At 42.9% G+C, this 20,269-nt stretch overlaps 2 protein-coding genes across 5 annotated transcripts in view; one reads left to right on the top strand and one right to left on the bottom strand.

The window, feature by feature from the left end:
- Positions 1-7,604, bottom strand: part of INTS7 (integrator complex subunit 7) — a 45,671-nt gene extending 38,067 nt beyond the window's left edge. For 3 of the 4 annotated variants that reach the window (XM_018568387.1, XM_018569852.1, XM_018569112.1), the window contains exons 1-6: positions 7,430-7,604; positions 5,643-5,772; positions 3,392-3,538; positions 1,979-2,116; positions 1,098-1,144; positions 378-577 (exon numbers count right to left, since the gene is read on the bottom strand). In XM_018568387.1, the coding sequence (XP_018423889.1) occupies positions 378-577; positions 1,098-1,144; positions 1,979-2,116; positions 3,392-3,538; positions 5,643-5,772; positions 7,430-7,523 (756 nt within the window). In that variant the 5' untranslated portion in view covers positions 7,524-7,604. The remainder of the gene's footprint in view (positions 1-377; positions 578-1,097; positions 1,145-1,978; positions 2,117-3,391; positions 3,539-5,642; positions 5,773-7,429) is intronic. The other variant, XM_018570564.1, reaches the window with a different exon arrangement.
- A 254-nt stretch (positions 7,605-7,858) lies between these two features.
- DTL (denticleless E3 ubiquitin protein ligase homolog) overlaps positions 7,859-20,269 on the top strand; it is a 28,199-nt gene continuing 15,788 nt past the window's right edge. The window contains exons 1-10 of the mRNA XM_018554920.1: positions 7,859-7,907; positions 11,970-12,092; positions 13,073-13,171; positions 14,025-14,086; positions 15,791-15,911; positions 16,452-16,517; positions 16,868-16,986; positions 17,965-18,038; positions 18,874-18,977; positions 19,370-19,474. Of these exons, the coding sequence (XP_018410422.1) occupies positions 7,859-7,907; positions 11,970-12,092; positions 13,073-13,171; positions 14,025-14,086; positions 15,791-15,911; positions 16,452-16,517; positions 16,868-16,986; positions 17,965-18,038; positions 18,874-18,977; positions 19,370-19,474 (922 nt within the window). The remainder of the gene's footprint in view (positions 7,908-11,969; positions 12,093-13,072; positions 13,172-14,024; positions 14,087-15,790; positions 15,912-16,451; positions 16,518-16,867; positions 16,987-17,964; positions 18,039-18,873; positions 18,978-19,369; positions 19,475-20,269) is intronic.

Here is a 20,269-nt window from a genome sequence, read left to right as displayed (position 1 = left end):
TTCTACTTTTATAAATGTACAAATAAAGATGCTTACTTTTTAAAGGCACAGTATGGATATGAATAGCGATGAGATATGCTAAAAATCCCTTTATCAAAAAGGAAAACTGTGGTGAGAGAAATATTCAGTGTGCCGCCCACAAGGGTGGCTCCATTGCTCCTCCATAGAGAGTGGAGACTGGAAGTCTTCGTTCCAGGTCACCAGGTGATGTTTTACTGGCCAGATCACCAGGTGAAAAAAAAAAAGGAATAAAAAAGCCTAAAAAGGAAACTAATGCATCCACCACATTTTAGGATTGGTAAACTGCAGAGTAATACATTCTTGTTTTTTGGGTCTAGATACACCTTTTAAAAAGTTACACATATAAATAACCATACCTGCTTTGGAATGTCAACCAGTGAAGAAGCAGCCAACAGAGTGAAGGTGTGCAGAGTGACAATGACCATCTTTGTAGATGGGTACGACGTCACCAACTGCTGTAGGAACTGACGGCTGTTGGAGGCCAAAATGGCATCATGGTGCATGTGCTGGAGGATTGGGATAAGTTTAAGCTTCAAGTCCACTGGGGTAGCCAAACCTGCAAGGAAGTACAGAGGCACAAGAGAACAAGTGACATTAAAATGACATCTATAGTCTCACAGACTTTTTACTTAAAGTACCAGAAATGCACTTGGTATCACCCTCTTGCAGTTCCTATAGAGCAGAAGATGACGCAGCAGCACAGGAAGCCAATGAGTTATGCTGCAGTGCTCATCTACTAGCACGGGACACTGATTGAAGGAGGAAGCTGCTGGACTGTAAATGCTGTTATTTAAGTGTAGCAAAAAAATTATGTCTTCTACTCTGCTAGACAAGCCTGTGCTGTGTGCCAGAACCATGTAAAGTTCAGGACTGGAAAGACAGAAATGCTTATCCTTTGGCAGGTAAAAAAAAACTCCTTTTTTGTATTTTATCTGTTTTGGCTGCTTGTCTGAAGTGCAGCTTTCATTTTGGCTGGAGTATGTCTTTGTGGGCAAATGTACAGTATTTCTTAAGTAAAATAGAAGAAATCAGCAAGCAACAACCAGTTAGAGATAGAAAGGAAAACCAGAACAAACCTTGAATCATTTCACCAATTTTGTTGCAGATTCCAGCAGCAAAATCTCTGCAAGTAGAAGGTAACAACATATATTACAAAACAGCAGAGTATGCAGTGTCAAGTCACGACATTTATTCATGATGTGCTGGCTTGCCCTGTTCCTCTGACCTCAAAAATCTGGTTATTTCAGTTAATTGAAGGCTTAAAGTGACATTAAACCCTCAGAATTTTTAACATAAAACAATACTGTAATGTGTGCCTTACTGTAATCCATGGTTGTTTCCCTTCTCTTTGCTGCTCTTCCTTTTAAATCAGTATCTGTTCTCATGCTGGGCAGAACTTCTGTTTTGCAGCAGACTGCCTTGTCTCTGAAATGGATACATGGTGTCTGTGTGAAGGTTCACAACCTGAGCCAGCACTACAGGAAGAGGCACTCAGCTGCAAAGGGAAGTTCTCCCCTTGCATGAGAAGAGAGAAGGATTTAAAAGGAAGAGCAGCAAAGAGAAGGGAAACAACCATGGATTACAGTGAGGCACACATTACAGTATTGTTTTATGTTAAAAAATCTGAGGGTTTAAAGTCACTTTAAAACTGATTTGTGATAGGACAGATCCGGCAGTTTATTGTTTTTCTAATAAGTACATTTCTGATCAAAATGGATCTCTTCAACAACCTACAACCAGGAGGTTGTCCTGATACATCAAGTTGTCACCTCACTTTTGCACACTTGCTCTGGATCACACGGTCAGAATGTATTGAAGACAGGTAACTGGCATTGGGGAAAGAGGTCAGCAATGGCAGCTCTTCTATTTCTTTCAGCAAAAGATTCTTTTAACATAGGTCCATATTAAGATTTGAGTATAGGCCAGTTTTAATACAGGTCAACAAATCTCCACTTACTTGGACTGTGCAGAAAAATTGGCGGCGGCAAATATTGCAGCCTCCACCTCCACATTGTCGTGTGAATCTAAACTCTGACGTATGCTGTGATGGGCATTCTTTCTATCCGGAATAATTGACGCTAGGCTACCCAGCAACCTGACACAGATCAAGAAAAGAAACAAGAGATCACATATATTTACACCAAAGTAACTTTCAAGACACAAATAATAACAACTTATTATTATTATACAGGATTTATATAGCGCCAACAGTTTGCGCAGCCCTTTACAATCACAATACAATTCAAGGCAAGATGGTAAGGAGGGCCCTGCCCCTGAAGGCTTACAATCTAAAAGGGAGGGGGAAGTGATACATGAGGAGGGAGCTGTGTGGGGATGAATTGTTTGAGAATGTGATAGTTGAGCAGTTAGGTTGAGGTGTGATAGGCTTCCCTGAAGAGATGAGTCTTTAGGGTATGCATAAAGGCAGTCAAGGTGGGAGACAGACGGGCAGGTTGGGGTAAAGAGTTACAGAGGATGGGACTCTATAGAGGTGCTGGAGGCGAGCATGGGAGGGATTGACCAGGGAGCTAGAAAGCAGGAGGTCTTGGGAAGAGCGGAGCGGACGGTTAGGGTGATACTTTGAGACAAGGTTTGAGATATAGCCGGGGGCAGAGTTGTGAATGTCTTTGTGAGTGATTGTTTATATTTTGAATTTTATCCTTTGGGTGAGTGGAAGCAAGTGGAGGGATTGACAGAGGGAGGTTGCAGATGATGAACGGTTGGTTAGGTGAATGAGTCTGGCCGCTGCATTCATAATAGACTGAAGGGGGGATAGCCTGTGTATTGGAAGGCCAATGAGGAGGGAGTTGCAAATGCACATATACTGTAACATTAACATGACCTGTGTGTCAGGTGCTTGTCTGCCCAGCACCTGTTTTGTGGTTGTGGGGATTTGAACCTGGGTCTCTGGGGTAGAAGATCTGAGGCATTGCCTTTCAGCCACAAGGAGGACTTGCCTTTGAATTGCAGATTTCTATTCAGCAGCCTTTCTCTGGACTCTCTAGCTACACCTGCTCGGAGGGGGCGGGTACTGCTGCCTTTGCCTCTAGATAGGCAGAGCCAGCTGTCACTCACGCAGCTGGGCGGATCCAGACATAATTGTCGGGATCCGTTTCAGCTGTGGCGTCTCAGTATACCGGAAGCTGTAGCTCGTGGTATACTGAGCTTTTGGTGACGGGAGGACGCTAGTTTGTGTCCTCCCGTTACCCTTAGGAGAACTATGGGGGAAAGCCCATAGTTCTCCTTTAAGTTGCTTTGCTAAAAAACACTTCTTGGGAATTTGGAAACACAAACTGAATTGCCTTTTTTTGCCTTTGTAGCACTGGTTTAGAAACCCATATAAATGGAAAAGCAAAGCAATTAAACTTACCGCAAAGTAATAGCACGAGCCACAGGGTCATTACTATGTATGACAGAGAAGATTCTCTTGACAAATTCATCCACATTGAGGATCTTCTCCAGATGCTTCTCGCTCTGCTGTGTCACTTTCAGCACGCACAGCCGGAGAAAATTATTTCTGCAAAAGAGGCATTTGGTTGATTCATCTTCATAACCAAAGAGGTGCAAACAAAAGTTCCATCTCATTTTGTAAGACAAGCCAACTTTCAATTCAAATCAAAAAATACCAACAGCACACCAATACAAAGACAATTAATGACTTTTTTTTTAAAGTTGAACTCTAGGCAGATAAAAATAACACAGGTGAACGCAGCTCTGTAATAATAAATTTTTCTGACTAATGCCTATAAATGGAAGCAGTTAAAAGGCATAGTACAGCTTCAATAATAATAATAATAATAATAAATGTGCACACATTCATTTAAAAAAAAAAAATTGAATTTATATTTTTTGCATTTGGGCCTGCAAAGCATTGCAACTGTGATCAGTGGCTCCTGCAGATTCTTTCTCCCAGCCACTGTCCATATCGAGGTGCAGACTTTCAGCTAAGGAATGGGAGGAAGTATGGTGACATCACTGCACTTGTACTCCACAGAAAACTACAAATCCCTCTACTGCGTTGGCAGACAGGACTTGCAGTCTCATCATTCACATACAGTGTCCTGTCAAATGGGGGGGGGGCAATACCCACAGCTGCTACAAATAATGACAGGAGCCTGTGGGGAGAAGTACAAAGTGATTCTGTTAAGTGAAGGGGGTGGGGGTTTGTCGATGTGACCATACTACACCCTGAATATGGGTGCATCATGATACATGGTCTAAAAGCCTTCAGGTACCTGAATTTAAGTTTAAGGGACCTGGACTTGGTGTCAGCTTCTTGCAGTCCCTGTACAGCAGTGCTCCAGTTTAAGAGGAAGAAGCAGCTAAGTTTCCAACTCCACCGGCTCAAATTTCTGTATAGTCTATTAATGATTGTCCCTTATACAGTTCAAAGAACAACTCCGGGAAAATGTATTATTAACCCTTGCAGTGGGGCTAAGTGCTTGTATTTGTCTAGGGAACAAGCTTTCAAGCCAGCTGTTAAGACTGGTCCTCCCTACATCTCTCTCTCTACGCTGCAGTGGTCTAAGGTCCCCGAGTCATCACATTCTGTGCATAGTGTCTAAGACGCGAGAATACCTAGGGACATACCATTGCTGCAATGTAGACGATAGGCTGGAGGGAGCGATTTGACAACCGGCCGTCCCTGAGGTTCGGGTCACAGAGCTCCTTCCAGGCTGTCTCCTTCTATACTGCAGTATAGGTATGTCCCTTGGCATCGTCTCGTCTTATATACTGTGTATAGAACAAGATGACTTAGACGGCTGCAGCGTAGGGGGACAGATGTTCGAAGGACAAGCCGGATATGAGGATCGGGCGAGTATAACTTTTTATTTAAGTCCCTAGACAAAAACAAGCAGCTAACCCTTGCAGTGCAGGAATAGCACCACTGCAAGGGTTAATAAAAAATGATTCCTGGAGTTCTTCTATAAATACTAAACATACACACCCCTGATCATTCAGAAATGATTCACATCTCCCCATGAAAAGTCAAAAAATGTTTGAGTTGTCTCCCAGCTTACTGGGTATTGAACTACAAAAGGAGGTTTTGTACATTTTACTCACACATTTGTATATTGTATTATTTGGTATTATGGATGATTAATTTTTTAAGGGCTAGTTCACACCAGCCCCATTGCGTTCCGGCCGATTTGGTTTGGTTCTAGAACACACTGGATCGCATCCTGGCCGGCTTCCTGTGTTTCGGGGCATGGCCGCAGTGCGAACGCCCACACCAGAACGCTTCGCACATTAATGTCTACATTCCAGGCCGGGGGGGCGGGGGAGGGCCGAAAAAATTGTGCATGCGGCATTTTCACCGCACCAGACCGGTATACAGGCATTGATGTGCCACGTGTTCGGGTGCAGGCGATTGCACTGCAGCCGGAGGGCATGGCTGCAGTGCCATTGACTTCAATGCACCGCAACGCCCCTCTTGCCCTAGAATGCAGTGAGCCTGCCGGGATGCAATCCAGTTCATTCCGACACCGAATCAGGTCGGAACGCACTGGGGCAGGTGTGAATAAGCCCTTACTGTTGTAAAAACAATAAACATAATGGAACAGAAAATCAGCAAGTGATGCGAGCTCATATCACTGGACAAACGCTCACAGGACACCTACCCAACTCTGAACACATCAGCCAGTTTGAGAAAAGCAGAATTGATAAGGATCGGGAACGGATACTTTTGAAACAGTCTTGGAAAACGGACGACAGCTTCACACTGCTCCCCGAGCTTCCCAGATCGCAACCCTAAACAACAACAAAAAACAGCTTAAAAAAAACTTATTGCCAAATTACAGCTTATTACAAATTACTTATTACAGCGTATTGCCAAAAACTACAAATCTGCATTCCTATATTGGATTTCCATTAGTTCTATCCCACGCCTAATCACCAGATCCATCTAGAAGTTTGTGAACTTACTTATTGAAGATGCCCATAAGATGGACTTCCTCATTGCACTAACACAAGTTCACTCAGCCCTGTGAATATACACTTCCTTGTGTCACCTCTTTCATAGAGACTGCCTTCTGAAATACAACTTTTTTTTATTTTTGTACATAGACCAAAATGAGCATTTAACCCTTGCAGTGCTGGGGTAGCCCCAGTGCAATACCGAAGAAAAAAAACTTCCCTGGAGTTCTTCTTTAAAGAGGAATTAAACTCAAAATTAAAACACTGCGAGCAGGCAGGCACTTTATTGTAGAAAAAAAACATAGAATGTCTCTTCTGCAATAGGACAAACGTACCCGCCTGTGCAGTCTCAATTAGAACGTACACTGAGTGGTGCATGAGTGACGCCTTTCCAACCGGCTAATCAAGGTGGCGGAAGAGTCTGAGGCAAAACTATAGGCGTGTGCAGTTGCTCAGCCACTGCGAGTGTTATGCTGGGCACACACCTTACAACCATCGCAAGACTTTTGTCTTGCGCACACCAGCCAATATAATTGCTTACATTATTAATTGTGAATGTGCATAAAATGACACCCGCCATTTACTGCCATGGACATTCACAACTAATACCGTAAGCATAATTATATAATTGCTTACATTATTAATTGTGAATCTGCATAAAATGCCACCCACCATTTACTGCCATGAATGGCATATTATGAACGGTCACAATTAACAATTAGAAATACTTTGTAAATAAATGGCTGTTTCCTCGTTCATCCCGGTGTGTGCGCAAGCGCAGATGGTCAGGACGGCACATTTGTCTGGGTCGGCATTCTCAACAGAACACCAGAGCTGCTCACCCCTGACTTACAGCCAAGTATGGTGCCATTTGTGACTCTATTTGGACTGTGGTTGCCATGGTGCTGCATGTGATCAGCTATGACAATGGCCATTGGAGGGCTTCAAAGTTTGGTTGAGAGCTGAAATAAGCGCACTGACAACCTTTACCATTCCTCCAAAGTAACTGTTTTGGGAGACTGTAAATTGGTGGGTAAAGTTCCTCTTTAAAGTGAACCTTTAATTAGAGAAATGCGTGGCAGCCATAGCCGTTCTGAAAATGAGAAGTCTATTTATAAATGTTTCACACAACTTTCACCCAGGATTCACACATTTGCAACTGGATTCCATTAGAAAAATGGTCAAATCTTGGGTGAAAGATGTACACATCATGAGCAAAATAAATATGTAAACAGGCCCCTAAATATAAATGGGATTTCTTCTGAATAAGAGTGTGAAATGTCCTTCTTTGACCTGACAGATGGTCGTGACCCTTCCCTCATCCCCATCTCAAACCTCATATAAATTAGGCCTGAAATAAGAACTGTCTGTGCTGCCCCGTGTGACAAATAAACTCCTAACATTATATTAGTAAATTACACTGTAGACATGAGACGAGGCTGGGGGCAGTAGCTATGGGCTCTTCATTCATAAATAAGGCCTCGGCCTCTACCTTTATCCAGCTCCATCAGAGCGGAGTTGGCGTCCAGCTCCTGCTCCCCATGGCCGGCATCGGCCAGAAACGATCTGCTGGTCCCAGCCGCCATGGCTGATCACACACACAACTCAATCCAGAGCAGCTGTACGGAACAACATGGAAGCCGCCATGACAGTGTCAACGCGCATGCTCCGTGCGTGCCTCTACGTCATGCCGCACTGGAAGCAACCTTGTGATTGGCTGGACGTGCTTTTGGCGCTCGCCCTTACGTAGCTGTGCTGTGGTTGGAGGAGGTGCTGTCCAATCAGCTGCCTCGCTTGCATTTCGCGGGAGAATTCGCTGCAGTTTGGAGTAGTTTCGCGGGAGAACATTGTGAGTGAGGGGCCGCTACGCTTCCCGGGTCTCCATATTGTGCCAGTCGTCATCTGTCACCCATCCGACCAAATGTCCCTCTTCCAGGCTGTGCAGCTCCGGGCCCGCTGGACTGATCGAGGTAAGTGTCCCTATGAATTAACCAGTCAGTCCTCTACTACTAGCACCAACTAGTTCCCATTATCTCGGTGTGGCAAGCGACCTACTGGGATCAAACGGTGTTTCTTATAGCGGCCAATCAGAATCCTTGTTTCATGATCAAGTCTCTTATGCAGAAATAGTTGTTGGAAGGTGATTGGTTGCTGTGGGCAGCAGAAAATGAAATTACTAGCAAACTTTCTAATGCCTTTTTATTACAAGGTTACTATCTCTAGTTTTTAAAGAGAGAGTGTTATGATCTGTGCAAAGGCATAACTAGAACCTTCAAGGCCCCGGTGCAAGAAACCATGAAGGCCCCCCCCTCCCCCCATTATTAACAGGAAGGCTGCCGAGGTCCGCAGCAAGGGCCTCGGGCAGCCGCTTGTTTAAAATATTAGTGCTGATGTTCTGTCCAGAACGCCGACCCAGTATCTGCGCTTATGTACAGATGGGATTAACGAGGAAACCGGCATTTATTTACAAGGTATTCGTTTGCAATTGTTGATTGTGACCATTAATAATATGCCGTCCATGGCAGTAAATGGGTGGAATATTAACGGTCACAATTAACGATTTAAACAAAATACTTTGTGAATAAATCCCTGTTCCCTCAATAACACTGGTCTGTGCACAGGCGCAGATGCTGAGGTCGGCAATTTTGACTACGTTGGCGTTCTCGACAGAACACCGGTATCTGCGTTTAGTATCGGGGCATTTTCACGTGAAAATGCCTAGTATTGGCAGTGGTGCATCCCTACTTAAAAATATAATGCATTGCTGGGACTTGTAGTCCTACATAGTTGGAGCTATTCTGCATTGCTGTATAATCATCAGACAACAATGCAGAATGCCACCAGCTATGCGGGGCTACAAGTCCCAGCAATACATTATAATAAGTCAGCTATGCAGAATGCCACCAGCATCCACCCCACTATAATGCATTGCTGGGACTTGTAGTCCTACATGTTTGGAGCTATTCTGCATTACTGTAGAATCACCATACAGCAATGCAACAAAACACCAGCTATGCAGGACTGCAAGTCCCAGCAAATCATTATAAAAGTGAGCACTATGTCACCAGTATTTCCCCATAGTTCTCCTAAAGGGTCATGGGAGGACATCAACTAGCGTCCTCCCATGACCCAAAGCTCAGTATACCGCGAGCTACAGCTCGCGGTTTACTGAGACCGCCGCAGCCGGGACGGATCCCGACAATACTGTCGAGATCCACCCAGCTGCGTGATTGACAGCTGGCTCTGCCTATCTAGAGTCAGAGCCAGTTGTACCCGCCCCTCCCCCGTCCGTTCCAACAGTCAGAGCGGGAGGGGGTGAATCCCTGCAGGGAGTCGTGAGTGACAGCCAGGGCTCTCTGCAGGGACAGGTTCGAGAAGTGAGCGATCACTTCACGATCTATTGAGCTGACGTATGACAATTTTATTGTTACACGTCGGCTCGAACTATGAGGCTGAGTGATTTTTCACTCACCTCATAGTTCTCTTTTAAATTGTGATTCTTTCGAACTTGCTGCACACATTCCCTGGCAAGTTGTAGATTTGGAGCACAAGTTCTATTTGACACTTTTTGAATTTGTAGCAAATTTGCTAGGCAGGTCTTGGCAAGAGCTCTGCAAGTGTACAGCACTTTTACAAAGCACGTTGATCTGGAGACTTGCAATTGTGCAACAAAATTGTGACGTTTGGCAAGTCATTTTCAAACTTGCAGCTCAATTGCTTGCTATCTGGGATATGGTTGTGTAAGAGGGCTAGTAAACTAGGCTCCTCAAGCCCCATTCCTTCCACAGTTCCATTTGTTTCCTCCATTCATTAGATTTATTAGGGGCCTATTTACATCTGTGTATTGTGGGAAGACATGCGATAACATGCTTTTGATGCACTGCAGTGCCAATCATAAGTAGCAACCCTCCAGACTAAGGCAATGCACATGAGTTGCAACACATGGCAAATAAATCATGTGTGTTGCAGCAAACATTTTGTGACCTGTCTGGCGTTTGGGACATTTTGGTCCATTGGAAGCCCATTGGTTTTGCCTAGATTCAGATTTTTTTTTTTTTTTTTTTTGTATGCTTTAAAGTGACATAAAAGGACACTAAACTCAGGAGTTAAATCTAAAAAATGCATTCAAGTACCCTATTATAAAAAAAAAAATGTTTTACACTTAACTTTATTGTTAAGCTGCCATTGTCAAGTTATAGTTGTAGTTATTCTGATCCTTTGGCCTTAAAGGGTTATTAAACCCTCACGTTTTTTTGCATAGAGCTACAGCTAGCAAGTGGTAGATGTATGCAAAAACTTTTCAAACAGGTTTAAACTTACCTGTACCTTCACCGTGCGCTCCCGTCCGAACATCTGAAGAGTCTCGGGCGGCTGCAAAGGATTTTGGGGCGGGAGCATGTGCAGTTCAGATGTTCGGCCGGGAGATGAGGAGAGACACAAGGTAAGTCTATGGAGTAGCGAGCACCCGCACAGACTCCATGGGACGTCAGAGAAGAGGAGGACAGAGGAGTCAGCGCTGGATCGGAGACCCGCACCAGCGCTGGAGGGACAGCTGAAACACAGTAGAAAGATGATCGAATTAAGAAACATCATTTAAGGTAAGTCCTTACATTAGCACTGTCGGGGGGTGGACTTTTTACTTTAATGTCACTTTAATACTTGCAACATGCAAATGAGAAGGATCAGAACTCCTGATCTGCGTACTTTTTCCTGGTCAATGACTGAGGGTTGAAGCAGAAGGGTCAGCATGCCAGCCAGGCAACTAGCATCTTCAGAAGGTGCGCAGCATAGGAACTCTGTCTTTCATAATTGCTTTCTTTTAACTAAAAGCTGATCGTGTCTCGGCAGTAATGGTTTCTGTTTGTAAAAGGCCATTACTCCCTGATTATTCCTGAGGCAGATCTCATTCTTTAGAATGCAATGAAAGCCGTTCCAAGCACTGCTTGCACGCCGGCCATTAAGAAGGTGTTCTGCTGCTGGATAATGGAGTATACCAGCACACAGATCTGGCTTTACTGAAGGGTTCCTTTTATATCATTGAATGTACACACTGTGCTCCTATAAATGATGGCAAACAAGTTAAACTCTACAGACATAATGCATGCGTCAGTGCAACCAAAACCTGCAATCCTTTTTCGAAAGTACATTTGAAATTTGAATTCAATGGGATCCTAATGCAACGGTAAGGGCTTCTTCAAACCACACCGCATGCTACTGTGTGCATAACATGAATGCAGTGTGAACGAGCGTTATAGTGCTTGGTTGTAATTCCATGTGGCGCAGTGTATTGTAATGAAATACGGCCTGCTGTAGCATGCTGTAAAAAATTGCAACATGTCCTTGCACTTTGCAACAATTTGCATTTTTCTGCAGAGAGTTCCTGAACACATAATGCAAATTTCTTGCATTGGGCATTGCTGCTGGTATGAACGAACTGTCGGGGAAAGATGCCTGAGTGTTCAAACTATGCCTGCGCGTCCAAACACCCTCTAATATCTACAGTCAACTTTATTCAGCTAGCAGATGTACAATTTTACATTCTACTTTAGTTTGGGCTCCATTTTCTGGATGGTTAAGTTTCTGCTGACTGCAATCTCGGAACAATTTTGGGCATCGTAGTAATTCTGACTAGCCAAAGGCCAAATATATCTCAGATCAGCAGATCAGACCTGTTTGGAATCCAATGAACACAATGGACCCCTTGTAGGAAGAACTTGTTACCTGTAAAAAAAAAACATCCAGGTAACTCAGTTTCAATGTCCTATACTTCACTGAGAATCTTGGCAAATAGAATAGTTCTTCATGCTTTTAAATATTGCCTTGTGAAACTCTTGTAGAAGGATATGTGTTGTCCAAAGCAGCCAGTCCAATTCCTCCTACCATCTATTCCACTCGAGGAAAATAGCAGCTGGGATCTGGCTGTGACTGGCAGCACAGCCCTTCTCCAGCCTTAATCAAGGCCTGATATAACATTGTTGGTTTTTACTCCACTGCTTGCTTTTCTTTTTAATCATAGTTTTCTTTTGTTGCAGCATCACAGAAGTACCCTCTGCAGAGTCTATTGCAGTGCTTCCAATGTGACAGACAAGATGAACATATTTCCTATGGTGGGTTGGGGGTAGCAGTACCACCATTCGGCTGCTCATTCAGTGCAGGTGAGACTTTTTCTGTGCTAATCTCCAATAATGCTTCCGTTAGAGCAGCTTCCTTTTACATTCCTGATGGGTGAATGCTCACTGTGACAGTCCATGTATGTTTACATCAGTGTGGTACTGCAAGTACTATTGCAGCATTCTGGACAGCTGCTTTGTGGCAATGATCCTTAAAGCATTCCTAGCATGGCCTACAAGTGGTCACAATCGGGAAGCCATCAATCCATACGTACATGAGCCATATGTATACCCTGTGCATGTTTCAGGTAGGGATATATCTGAAGTATGCAGTGGCATTAGGACACGTGGTGTTGTGGGAGTCTTTACAGTGTTTCTTATACCCCACCCTTTAGTTATAAGGAATTTCTGTAACTGTACTGGTGCAGACAAAATATAGGTCAAATTTAAGACCATGCTGCTTGGACACTTTTACACTATTACACTCTTCAAATTGAGACGTGACTTCTGGGTGTAGTATCTTTTACTTGGCAAATTTTCTACCCATTGGATGTTTAAAGCATTCATATGGCCTTTTTCTCATCCAGACCGCCTATGCATGGACTGTGCTGTTTCAACCTAATGAGCTTTATCCAAAAAGGGTTGGTGTTTCTAGTCAGCATGTGAAGTGCGACTACAATGTCATTACTAACATACAAAGTGCTGGTAGGGATTCCTCAGGCAATGCTCACTGGGAAACATATGCAAATAACCCTCTATAAATATAATTTTACTCTCCTTTCCATTAACTTTCTCCTAGGAATATTTGGAAAAGCATGTGGCTATGATGGCTAATGGTTATACTCACCATTACATAACGCATCATAACATAAGTGTGTTCTCTAACCCTAATTCTTTTGCCTCACAGTAGCTTATATCCAGTAGGACCTTGTTACAAACCAAAACCCAGATAGGGTGTTACACTGCAACAAGTACAATCTCTGCACCCAATTGACTAATTCAAATGTTCTGGTTGTGTTGTTCAGCAGCGAATATACCCCACGTGCTTGCCGTGGCCAATGAAGAAGGAATAGTCAAGCTGTATGACACAGAGTGTCGAGACACAGAAAGACAAATCCTGAAAGGTGAGCTACTCTTCGTTTGCACCCTTCATGGGGTTTCTTTTAGTCTGTGTTGTAAACAGGGAATGCATGGATTATCTCCATTATGTTTAGTAAGGAAAAACATTTTTAGTTTAGATAAATATGAAATATTTAATTATTATTATTATGTCCCTTTGCATGCAGTGAATAGTGAGGTCTATGCTAGATGGGAACTTTCTGCCAATTCTGCTAATGCTAAAAATACAGCTGAATTAGTCAGAGGCGGCATTCACCACTCTTTCTCCTAGATGGACAGGAATGTGTTAGTTTACACAACTGTTAATAAGTATGCAAGCAATGCTGGGCTTTATTTTATTGAAAAGCCTAGCATCCACTACCAGCTGTGTTACAACTGCAAGGTTTGGGTTGGTATCTGTGGACTAGCTGGGAAGATAACTATAGTTGCAACGGTGACTATTTTCTCGGTTGCAGAAAATTATGGGTAATCCCAAATCCTTAAAAACATGTGGTAAGGGGAAATCTAATGTGGACACCTGTTCCAGGGGAGGGTATTTCTTTTCACTTTGGGCAAATTTTCCTCTCACCACTTGTCCTTGGAAGATAATTAAGCAAACAGTACCAACAGAGCGACCACACGAGGCCACCATTAGTATTTTTGGCAGACTGCCGGGCCACACATTGAATGTTGCTGAATCAGGACTCAATATTATTTTTTTCCCCCTAGTGGATAGCACTCAGGGGATTGGAGGGGAATTTATAGGATAACTTTATAACAGCACAACTGTTCTCCCTAGAGCATTTTTTAAACATTGATGCACTTATTCTTGTAGCTTTCCTCCACATTTTCTGATGTCATTTTTTTCCCCCCTCCTAGATTGGCAAGCCCACACTAATGCAGTCTTTGATCTTGCTTGGGTGCCAGGAGAGCATAAATTGGTAAGTAATTATGGTCCTCTCCCATATCCCAAGTGGTGAGCGCACACAACTGTTCTGTAACTTGGTTGCAGTGAATCTACTTGGCCTCTGTTTTCTGTTGTAAGCCCCATCAGAATAATTACCGTGTAAGGTTTAGTATGTAGTAGCTGAACACAACTGAAGCTTAAGGTGGCAAAGATGGTAAGCATTTCTAAGCATTTGTTTTTCAGACTCTGTATAAAGTAAACCGGCCATGAAAAAAAATACAGGGTCCTGCTATTGCCATTTTACAATGTTAAGATGACTGACCAATACTTTCAGCCACTGACCTGGAACAAGCATGTAGGTTAGGAAAGTCTGAGAAAGGCCAGAAAATCTGGGCTCTGCCGTTACTGACCTCTCCTCCCAATTTAGAGACCAGTAACGGTGACCACCCATGTTTTCTTATGACAAGTAATATTGAGCTTTTTGGAGAATTGTATACTGGATACTTTTTGGATAGGGAGTCGGGGTAGTGGGGAGCGTTGGTGCACCAGACATTAGGTTCCAATTTCCATTCACACTCCTACGGTCTTGCAGTTCAAAAAAGGTATCTGTGGTGCTCGAGGTGACCGCACGGATGGCGCCGTGCAAACACTAGCAGTATATACAAGGATTTCACCAGCACACACATGGAGATTCAAATATCAATATTGCATTGATATATTTATTCAGTGAGGGACGTCACATAGTGTCATAAGGTGCTAACGTTTCAGGTCCACACAGGAATCCTTCATCAGAGCGGTCACTGTGTCGCTCTGATGAAGGATCCCTGTGCGGACCCGAAATGTTGGCACCTTATGACACTATGTGACGTCCCTCACTGAATAAATGTATCAATGCAATATTGATATTTAAATCTCCATGTGTGTGCTGGTGAAGTCCTTGTGTATATACTGCTGGTGCACAAGACATGGCACTGGTGAATCTGATGTTTAATTTGGCATTCAATTTAAAGCTTAAGACCAGCCAAAATTCACCCCACGGGAAAGATTTCACTGGAACAGAAAGTGAAAGAACATATTCACAGAGAGTGCTCATCACTTGTATCGGGTGCTCAACACTTGTATCAAGTGTATGCACTGCCCATCAATCTCCTATAGCATCAAGTGTGCTGTGCTCAACACTAAAACATGAGAGGTTCTTCTGTTTTATGCCATTGAAAATATAATATATGGCTTACGTTGTGCTTTACTATGTAGAATCTGTCCTAGGAGAGAGCATGCAAATTCTAGCTGAATGTGTCAAGTGTTTTGGCAATATGGTCAAATTCTCCACTAACCCTCCTAAGACTGAACTAAATAATCCCCTTTTAATTAAATGTTTTTTTAACCAGGACACAGATTAAAAAAAACTAAAAACCTTGCCCTCTCCACTCGATCACAAAAAAAAAAGTTATGTCCTCTTTTTTTCTCCTGTGGCAGGGGTAGCCAAACTTTCGCCCTCCATCTGTGGTGAATCTACGAATTCCATTTGGCATTGCAAGACTGACAGCCGCAGGCATAATGCCCAGCGCAAGGGCTCAAGTTTTTGGTTACCACTGTCCTATGGTATAATGGTGTAAAAAAACTAGGTCCTGTTGTGCCTGTACAGTATATTTGTTTTAGTTTCATATGAAAATAAGTATAAATGGCTTCACTTTGATTGTACTAGGGCTCTGTTTCATTGATGATCTGTTTTGTGCAGGTTACAGCTTCAGGAGACCAGACTGCTAAGCTGTTTGATGTTAAGGCTGGAGAACTGATTGGAGAATGTAGAGGCCACCAGGGCAGCCTAAAGTCTGTTTCTTTCTCTAAGTTTGAAAAAGGTATTTTATCATTTTGTTCTTTATATACTTTATATGAATTGGTCATCCTGCTAACACCTCATCCCCCTTTTTTTTTCCCACTGGAAAATAATTTTGTCATAAGCATTGAATTAGCAGCACCAGGACAACTTGTAAAATGACTCGCTTTCTGCCCTCTTCAGTCCTTGTGCAGGTTTATTTAGTGATGACCGAGGGGTGATACTTATTTCTTCTGACCATCACAAGTGCTTAATGCTTATGGGAGACTTAATGTAAAATCAGGGCAGCCCTGGCCAGTCCTTGCTTCACAGAGAACAGGTAAAGAAGCCATGAACAGCTTGTATTCTACTTCAATCTGTTGATCTATGGTGGTGAAGCCCAGTGATACAGAGGAATGTGAAAGCCACTGGATCAGCTTGACAGCCAGGCAACTAGGTTTCAGCAATGACAGACTTCATATTCCTCTCAGGACAGGTTTCCTGTAATCTGGAAGATGTGTATGCGTTACGTTTTACTCTTTTTGGGAAAATTGGTTTAATAACCATTTTGTTTTCCACACAGCTGTGTTCTGCACTGGAAGCAGAGATGGAAATGTTATGGTCTGGGATACTCGATGCAACAAGAAAGGTAACTGAAATTCTTCAAAACAGTGTCCTTTGGTGTGGGTCTGTGCAAAGGAGCAGCATTACAGTAAGGTGTTCAAGCCAACGCAGGCAGTCTGATATAATTATAGTGTGTTGAGAGAAATATGATTAGAGTGGGTTATGTAATCAGGTTTCCAATAATAACATGGACAGCACTACATTTTTTTTTTTGCGTTCTTGTATCTCTGCTGGTGATGTGACCTGCACTACCTGTGTGGTCAATAGGACAGGAAGTGAGGGGGCAATGTTCCTAGTATTTTGAGAGCTGTGGGATGCATTGGGAAATACATTTTGATCATTCTATCTTAGTTTTATGTTCTTATCCTTTTTCAGATGGTTTTTATAGGCACGTGAAACATATTACAGGAGCTCACAATGCACCAGATAAACAAACCCCACTGAAGATGATGAAGAAGAAGAAACCAGTTGCCAGAGGACTTGCCCCTTCTGTGGTAATTTGCACTTCTATTTACAGTAATTAAATTGCACGCTTGGAAATCAACATAGTTGAACATTTAGATCGTGGTAAGGTTTGACGATAAATAGAGCTTATATTCAAGCTTCTCACATGATTTGCATTGTTCTAGAGTCTCTAGACCATCATGGTCTGACTAAAAATGTATGCAGGTGATTTTTTTTTTTTTTTTACTGCTTTGAGTTTTCATTTGTGCTGTCACAGCTTGATTGGGACAATGGTTAGGAACCACTGAACTAAGGGCTGCCTTGAACTCACAGGCTACTTGGGCTTACGTTTACTTGAATCCCCCCCCCTTTCCCAGCACCACATACTTTTCCTTCACTCTTCCTCTGCTGGGAAACAAGAAAATGCATACATTTGACAGCGATGAGCCAATTGCAACTCATTGGTGCTTTGACATGGAGAGAGTCCATAGCCCTGTTTAAAGCTGCAACTAGAGTGACTTGTAGCTCACACAGGATCACTTTTCCTGCACTTTGTAGCTGATTGGAGGAGCGAAGGAGAAATGCTGCTGGGCAGGGATTGATTTATGCAATCCTGCCCTATTTAGTCAAAGCATGGCCTTAAGTTAAAGCAGCCATCCGAGAACTTGAGTTCAGTGCTAATTGTTAGCTGTCTGGCTGTTATACTTCAGTACTCTGAGTAACTGACCTGGCAACTGAAAGTGTTAGGATCTGTCAAGTTAGGGGAAAAAGTGTGAAATCCTTATCCTGCATGGTTTTTCATGTCAGGAAATGCTAGGTAGACCATGTGACAGCCAGACGGGGAGCATTTTCAGAAGGAGAGGGTCGCAGTGGTGGCTTCCATGTTTTCTTTAAACACAAGGGGATTTTTTGGCTTCAAATACATTTGCCTACTTGGCTGGTAAACTGTACAAGCACTGCCTTGCAATCTATTTGCTTTATTTGGGCAGTTCTCCATATAACACCATTACTGAATTACTCTCTTGTAGGACTCCCAGCAGAGTGTGACTGTGGTAATCTTTCAGGATGAGCACACAATCATATCGGCAGGAGCTGTGGATGGGTAAGCCGTAACTAAAATGCATTTCACAACTTATACACTTTCAAAGCGACACTCCAGACAAGCCGATAAATACAGAGATAATTTTTGATGAGAAATGGTTAACATTTAACTGTAATTCTGTTCAGCCAGTCAAATATTTTCAGAACTGTACAGCCAGACAGGTCATGTTTTAGGCAGTTAAGCTTCCTGTATTGCCTGCAGACTTCTCATTAGACTGTAACTTAGCAGAAAGCTGACCTAGAAAGCAGTGAAGTTAGGAAAGTAGTAGAGTGATCGTGCTGATAAGCAGAGATAATATAATGCACGAACAGTTGACCAAATCCTCTGGCAGGAAGAACATTGAACCTGTACTGTATATTTCAGCATGGGTTTGTCTATTTGCAACAGTTCCGCTTATTCATCTGTCTTGTAGGTTTTACACGATCTGCTCACAAGGTTTGGCAATTATGATTATACTTCACATGTGTTTTATATCAAAGAAGCAAACTAATCTTTGAGCACTAGATGGAGCGCACCTCCCTGAGCAGAGCATTCAATTGGTGTTTTGGCTTTTTTTTATTTTTCTTCTTGAAAGCTCCATGAATCATTGGTTTCCCACATAGAATTGGCTGTGAGGAAGATATTAATTCTGATTGCCTGTTCCTTGATGGTTAGAATCTTCATAGCAAGGTATTTGTCCTACCCTGACTGGGCTCCTCGACAGCATGGAAGATGAGATCAGCTCCTTCTCCAGATCAGTTAGCTTTGGCTGCTCTGTTTTGTGTATGACGCTTGTCAGTTGTATTGTCGTTGGCGTTTTCATGAAAGTTAATGTAAACATTTTTATTTTCCCTAGGATAATCAAAATGTGGGATTTGAGAAAGAATTACACAGCTTACCGACAGGATCCGATATCAGCAAAATCCTTTCCATACCCTGGGAGCAGTACACGGAAACTTGGTATGTGATGTTTGAATTTGATTGCATTTCAGTTTGGCATAAAGCTAAAACATCAGCATGTAGGATAGTGGTAAAGTGTTGAGATCTGTGTGGCTACAATGTTTTCTCTACATGTCACAGCCATGGGAGGGAGGGCTGCTGCTATGTGAGAGGAGCTTGCTCTGTTCTGTGTAGTCAATTGGCATGATGTGATGGAGAGGATCACAGACTAATTTATTTGGGAATTGGGTCCTTCTCCCTTCTGGGCGATCGTATTCAAGATCGATGAAAGTTGGCTAGTAAAGTTAACATCTTGTTATGATAGCAGTTTCTTGCTGTAAAAGGTGTGTGTGTTTCTTAAGTTTGGAGAACATTTTGCCAGCTTTTACTCATCATCGTTTCAATTTTTGCAGGGTATTCCAGTCTGGTTCTGGATTCCACTGGTTCTAACCTATTTGCCAGCTGCACTGATGATAACGTTTACATGTTTAATGTCACTGGATTAAAGAATGACCCCGGTAAGAGGCAGTTCATACACGTCTAACTTCTAATGACTTGCAGATTTGGCTAGTTATTGTGGTCACATGATCAGGAAACACACTGATCAGCTCCCGAAATGATAGCCGTGATGCTCAGGAAACAGATCCGCTCCTGATGATAAACCCTCCTGGATGATCACGTAAGGAAACACAAATGAGCCCCTGATATGCGAGCCGTGATGATCGCTTAAAGTGGCATAAACCAATACTGTAATGTGCGCCTTACTGTAATCAATGGTTGTTTCCCTTCTCTTTGCTGCTCTTCCTTTTAAATTTGTATCTGTTCTCATGCTTGGGGAGAACTTCTGTTTTGCAGCAGACTGCCTTGTCTCAGGAATGGATATATGGTGTCTGTGTATAGGTTTGTATAGGCTTGTAACCTGAGCCAGCACTACAGGAAGAGGCCCTGAGCTGCAAAGGGAAGTTCTCCCCAAGCATGAGAAGACATGAGGATTTAAAAGGAAGAGCAGCAAAGAGAAGCTTGATTACATGGACAACCATGGATTACAGTAAGGCACACATTACAGTATTGGTTTATGTTAAAAAATCTGAGGGTTTAATGTCACTTTAACGAAACACACAGATCAGCCCATGATAAGCGAGCCGTGATGATCACTTAAGATCATACAGGTCAGCCCCTGATAAGCTAGCCGTTTTAATCTCATGATCAGGAAACTCACCGATCAGCTCCTGATTAGCAAGGCAGTCTTTATGGACAGCCCATCTACTTGTAGGTCTGATTTTTAGAATTGTTCAAGTTCGGCCTAATGTAAA

The sequence above is a fragment of the Nanorana parkeri genome, unplaced genomic scaffold (assembly GCF_000935625.1).
Source record: "Nanorana parkeri isolate BGI_ZX_2015 unplaced genomic scaffold, ASM93562v1 scaffold1, whole genome shotgun sequence".
In the NCBI taxonomy this organism is placed as follows: domain Eukaryota; kingdom Metazoa; phylum Chordata; class Amphibia; order Anura; family Dicroglossidae; genus Nanorana; species Nanorana parkeri.
This window is presented reverse-complemented; position numbering and strand designations above follow the sequence as displayed.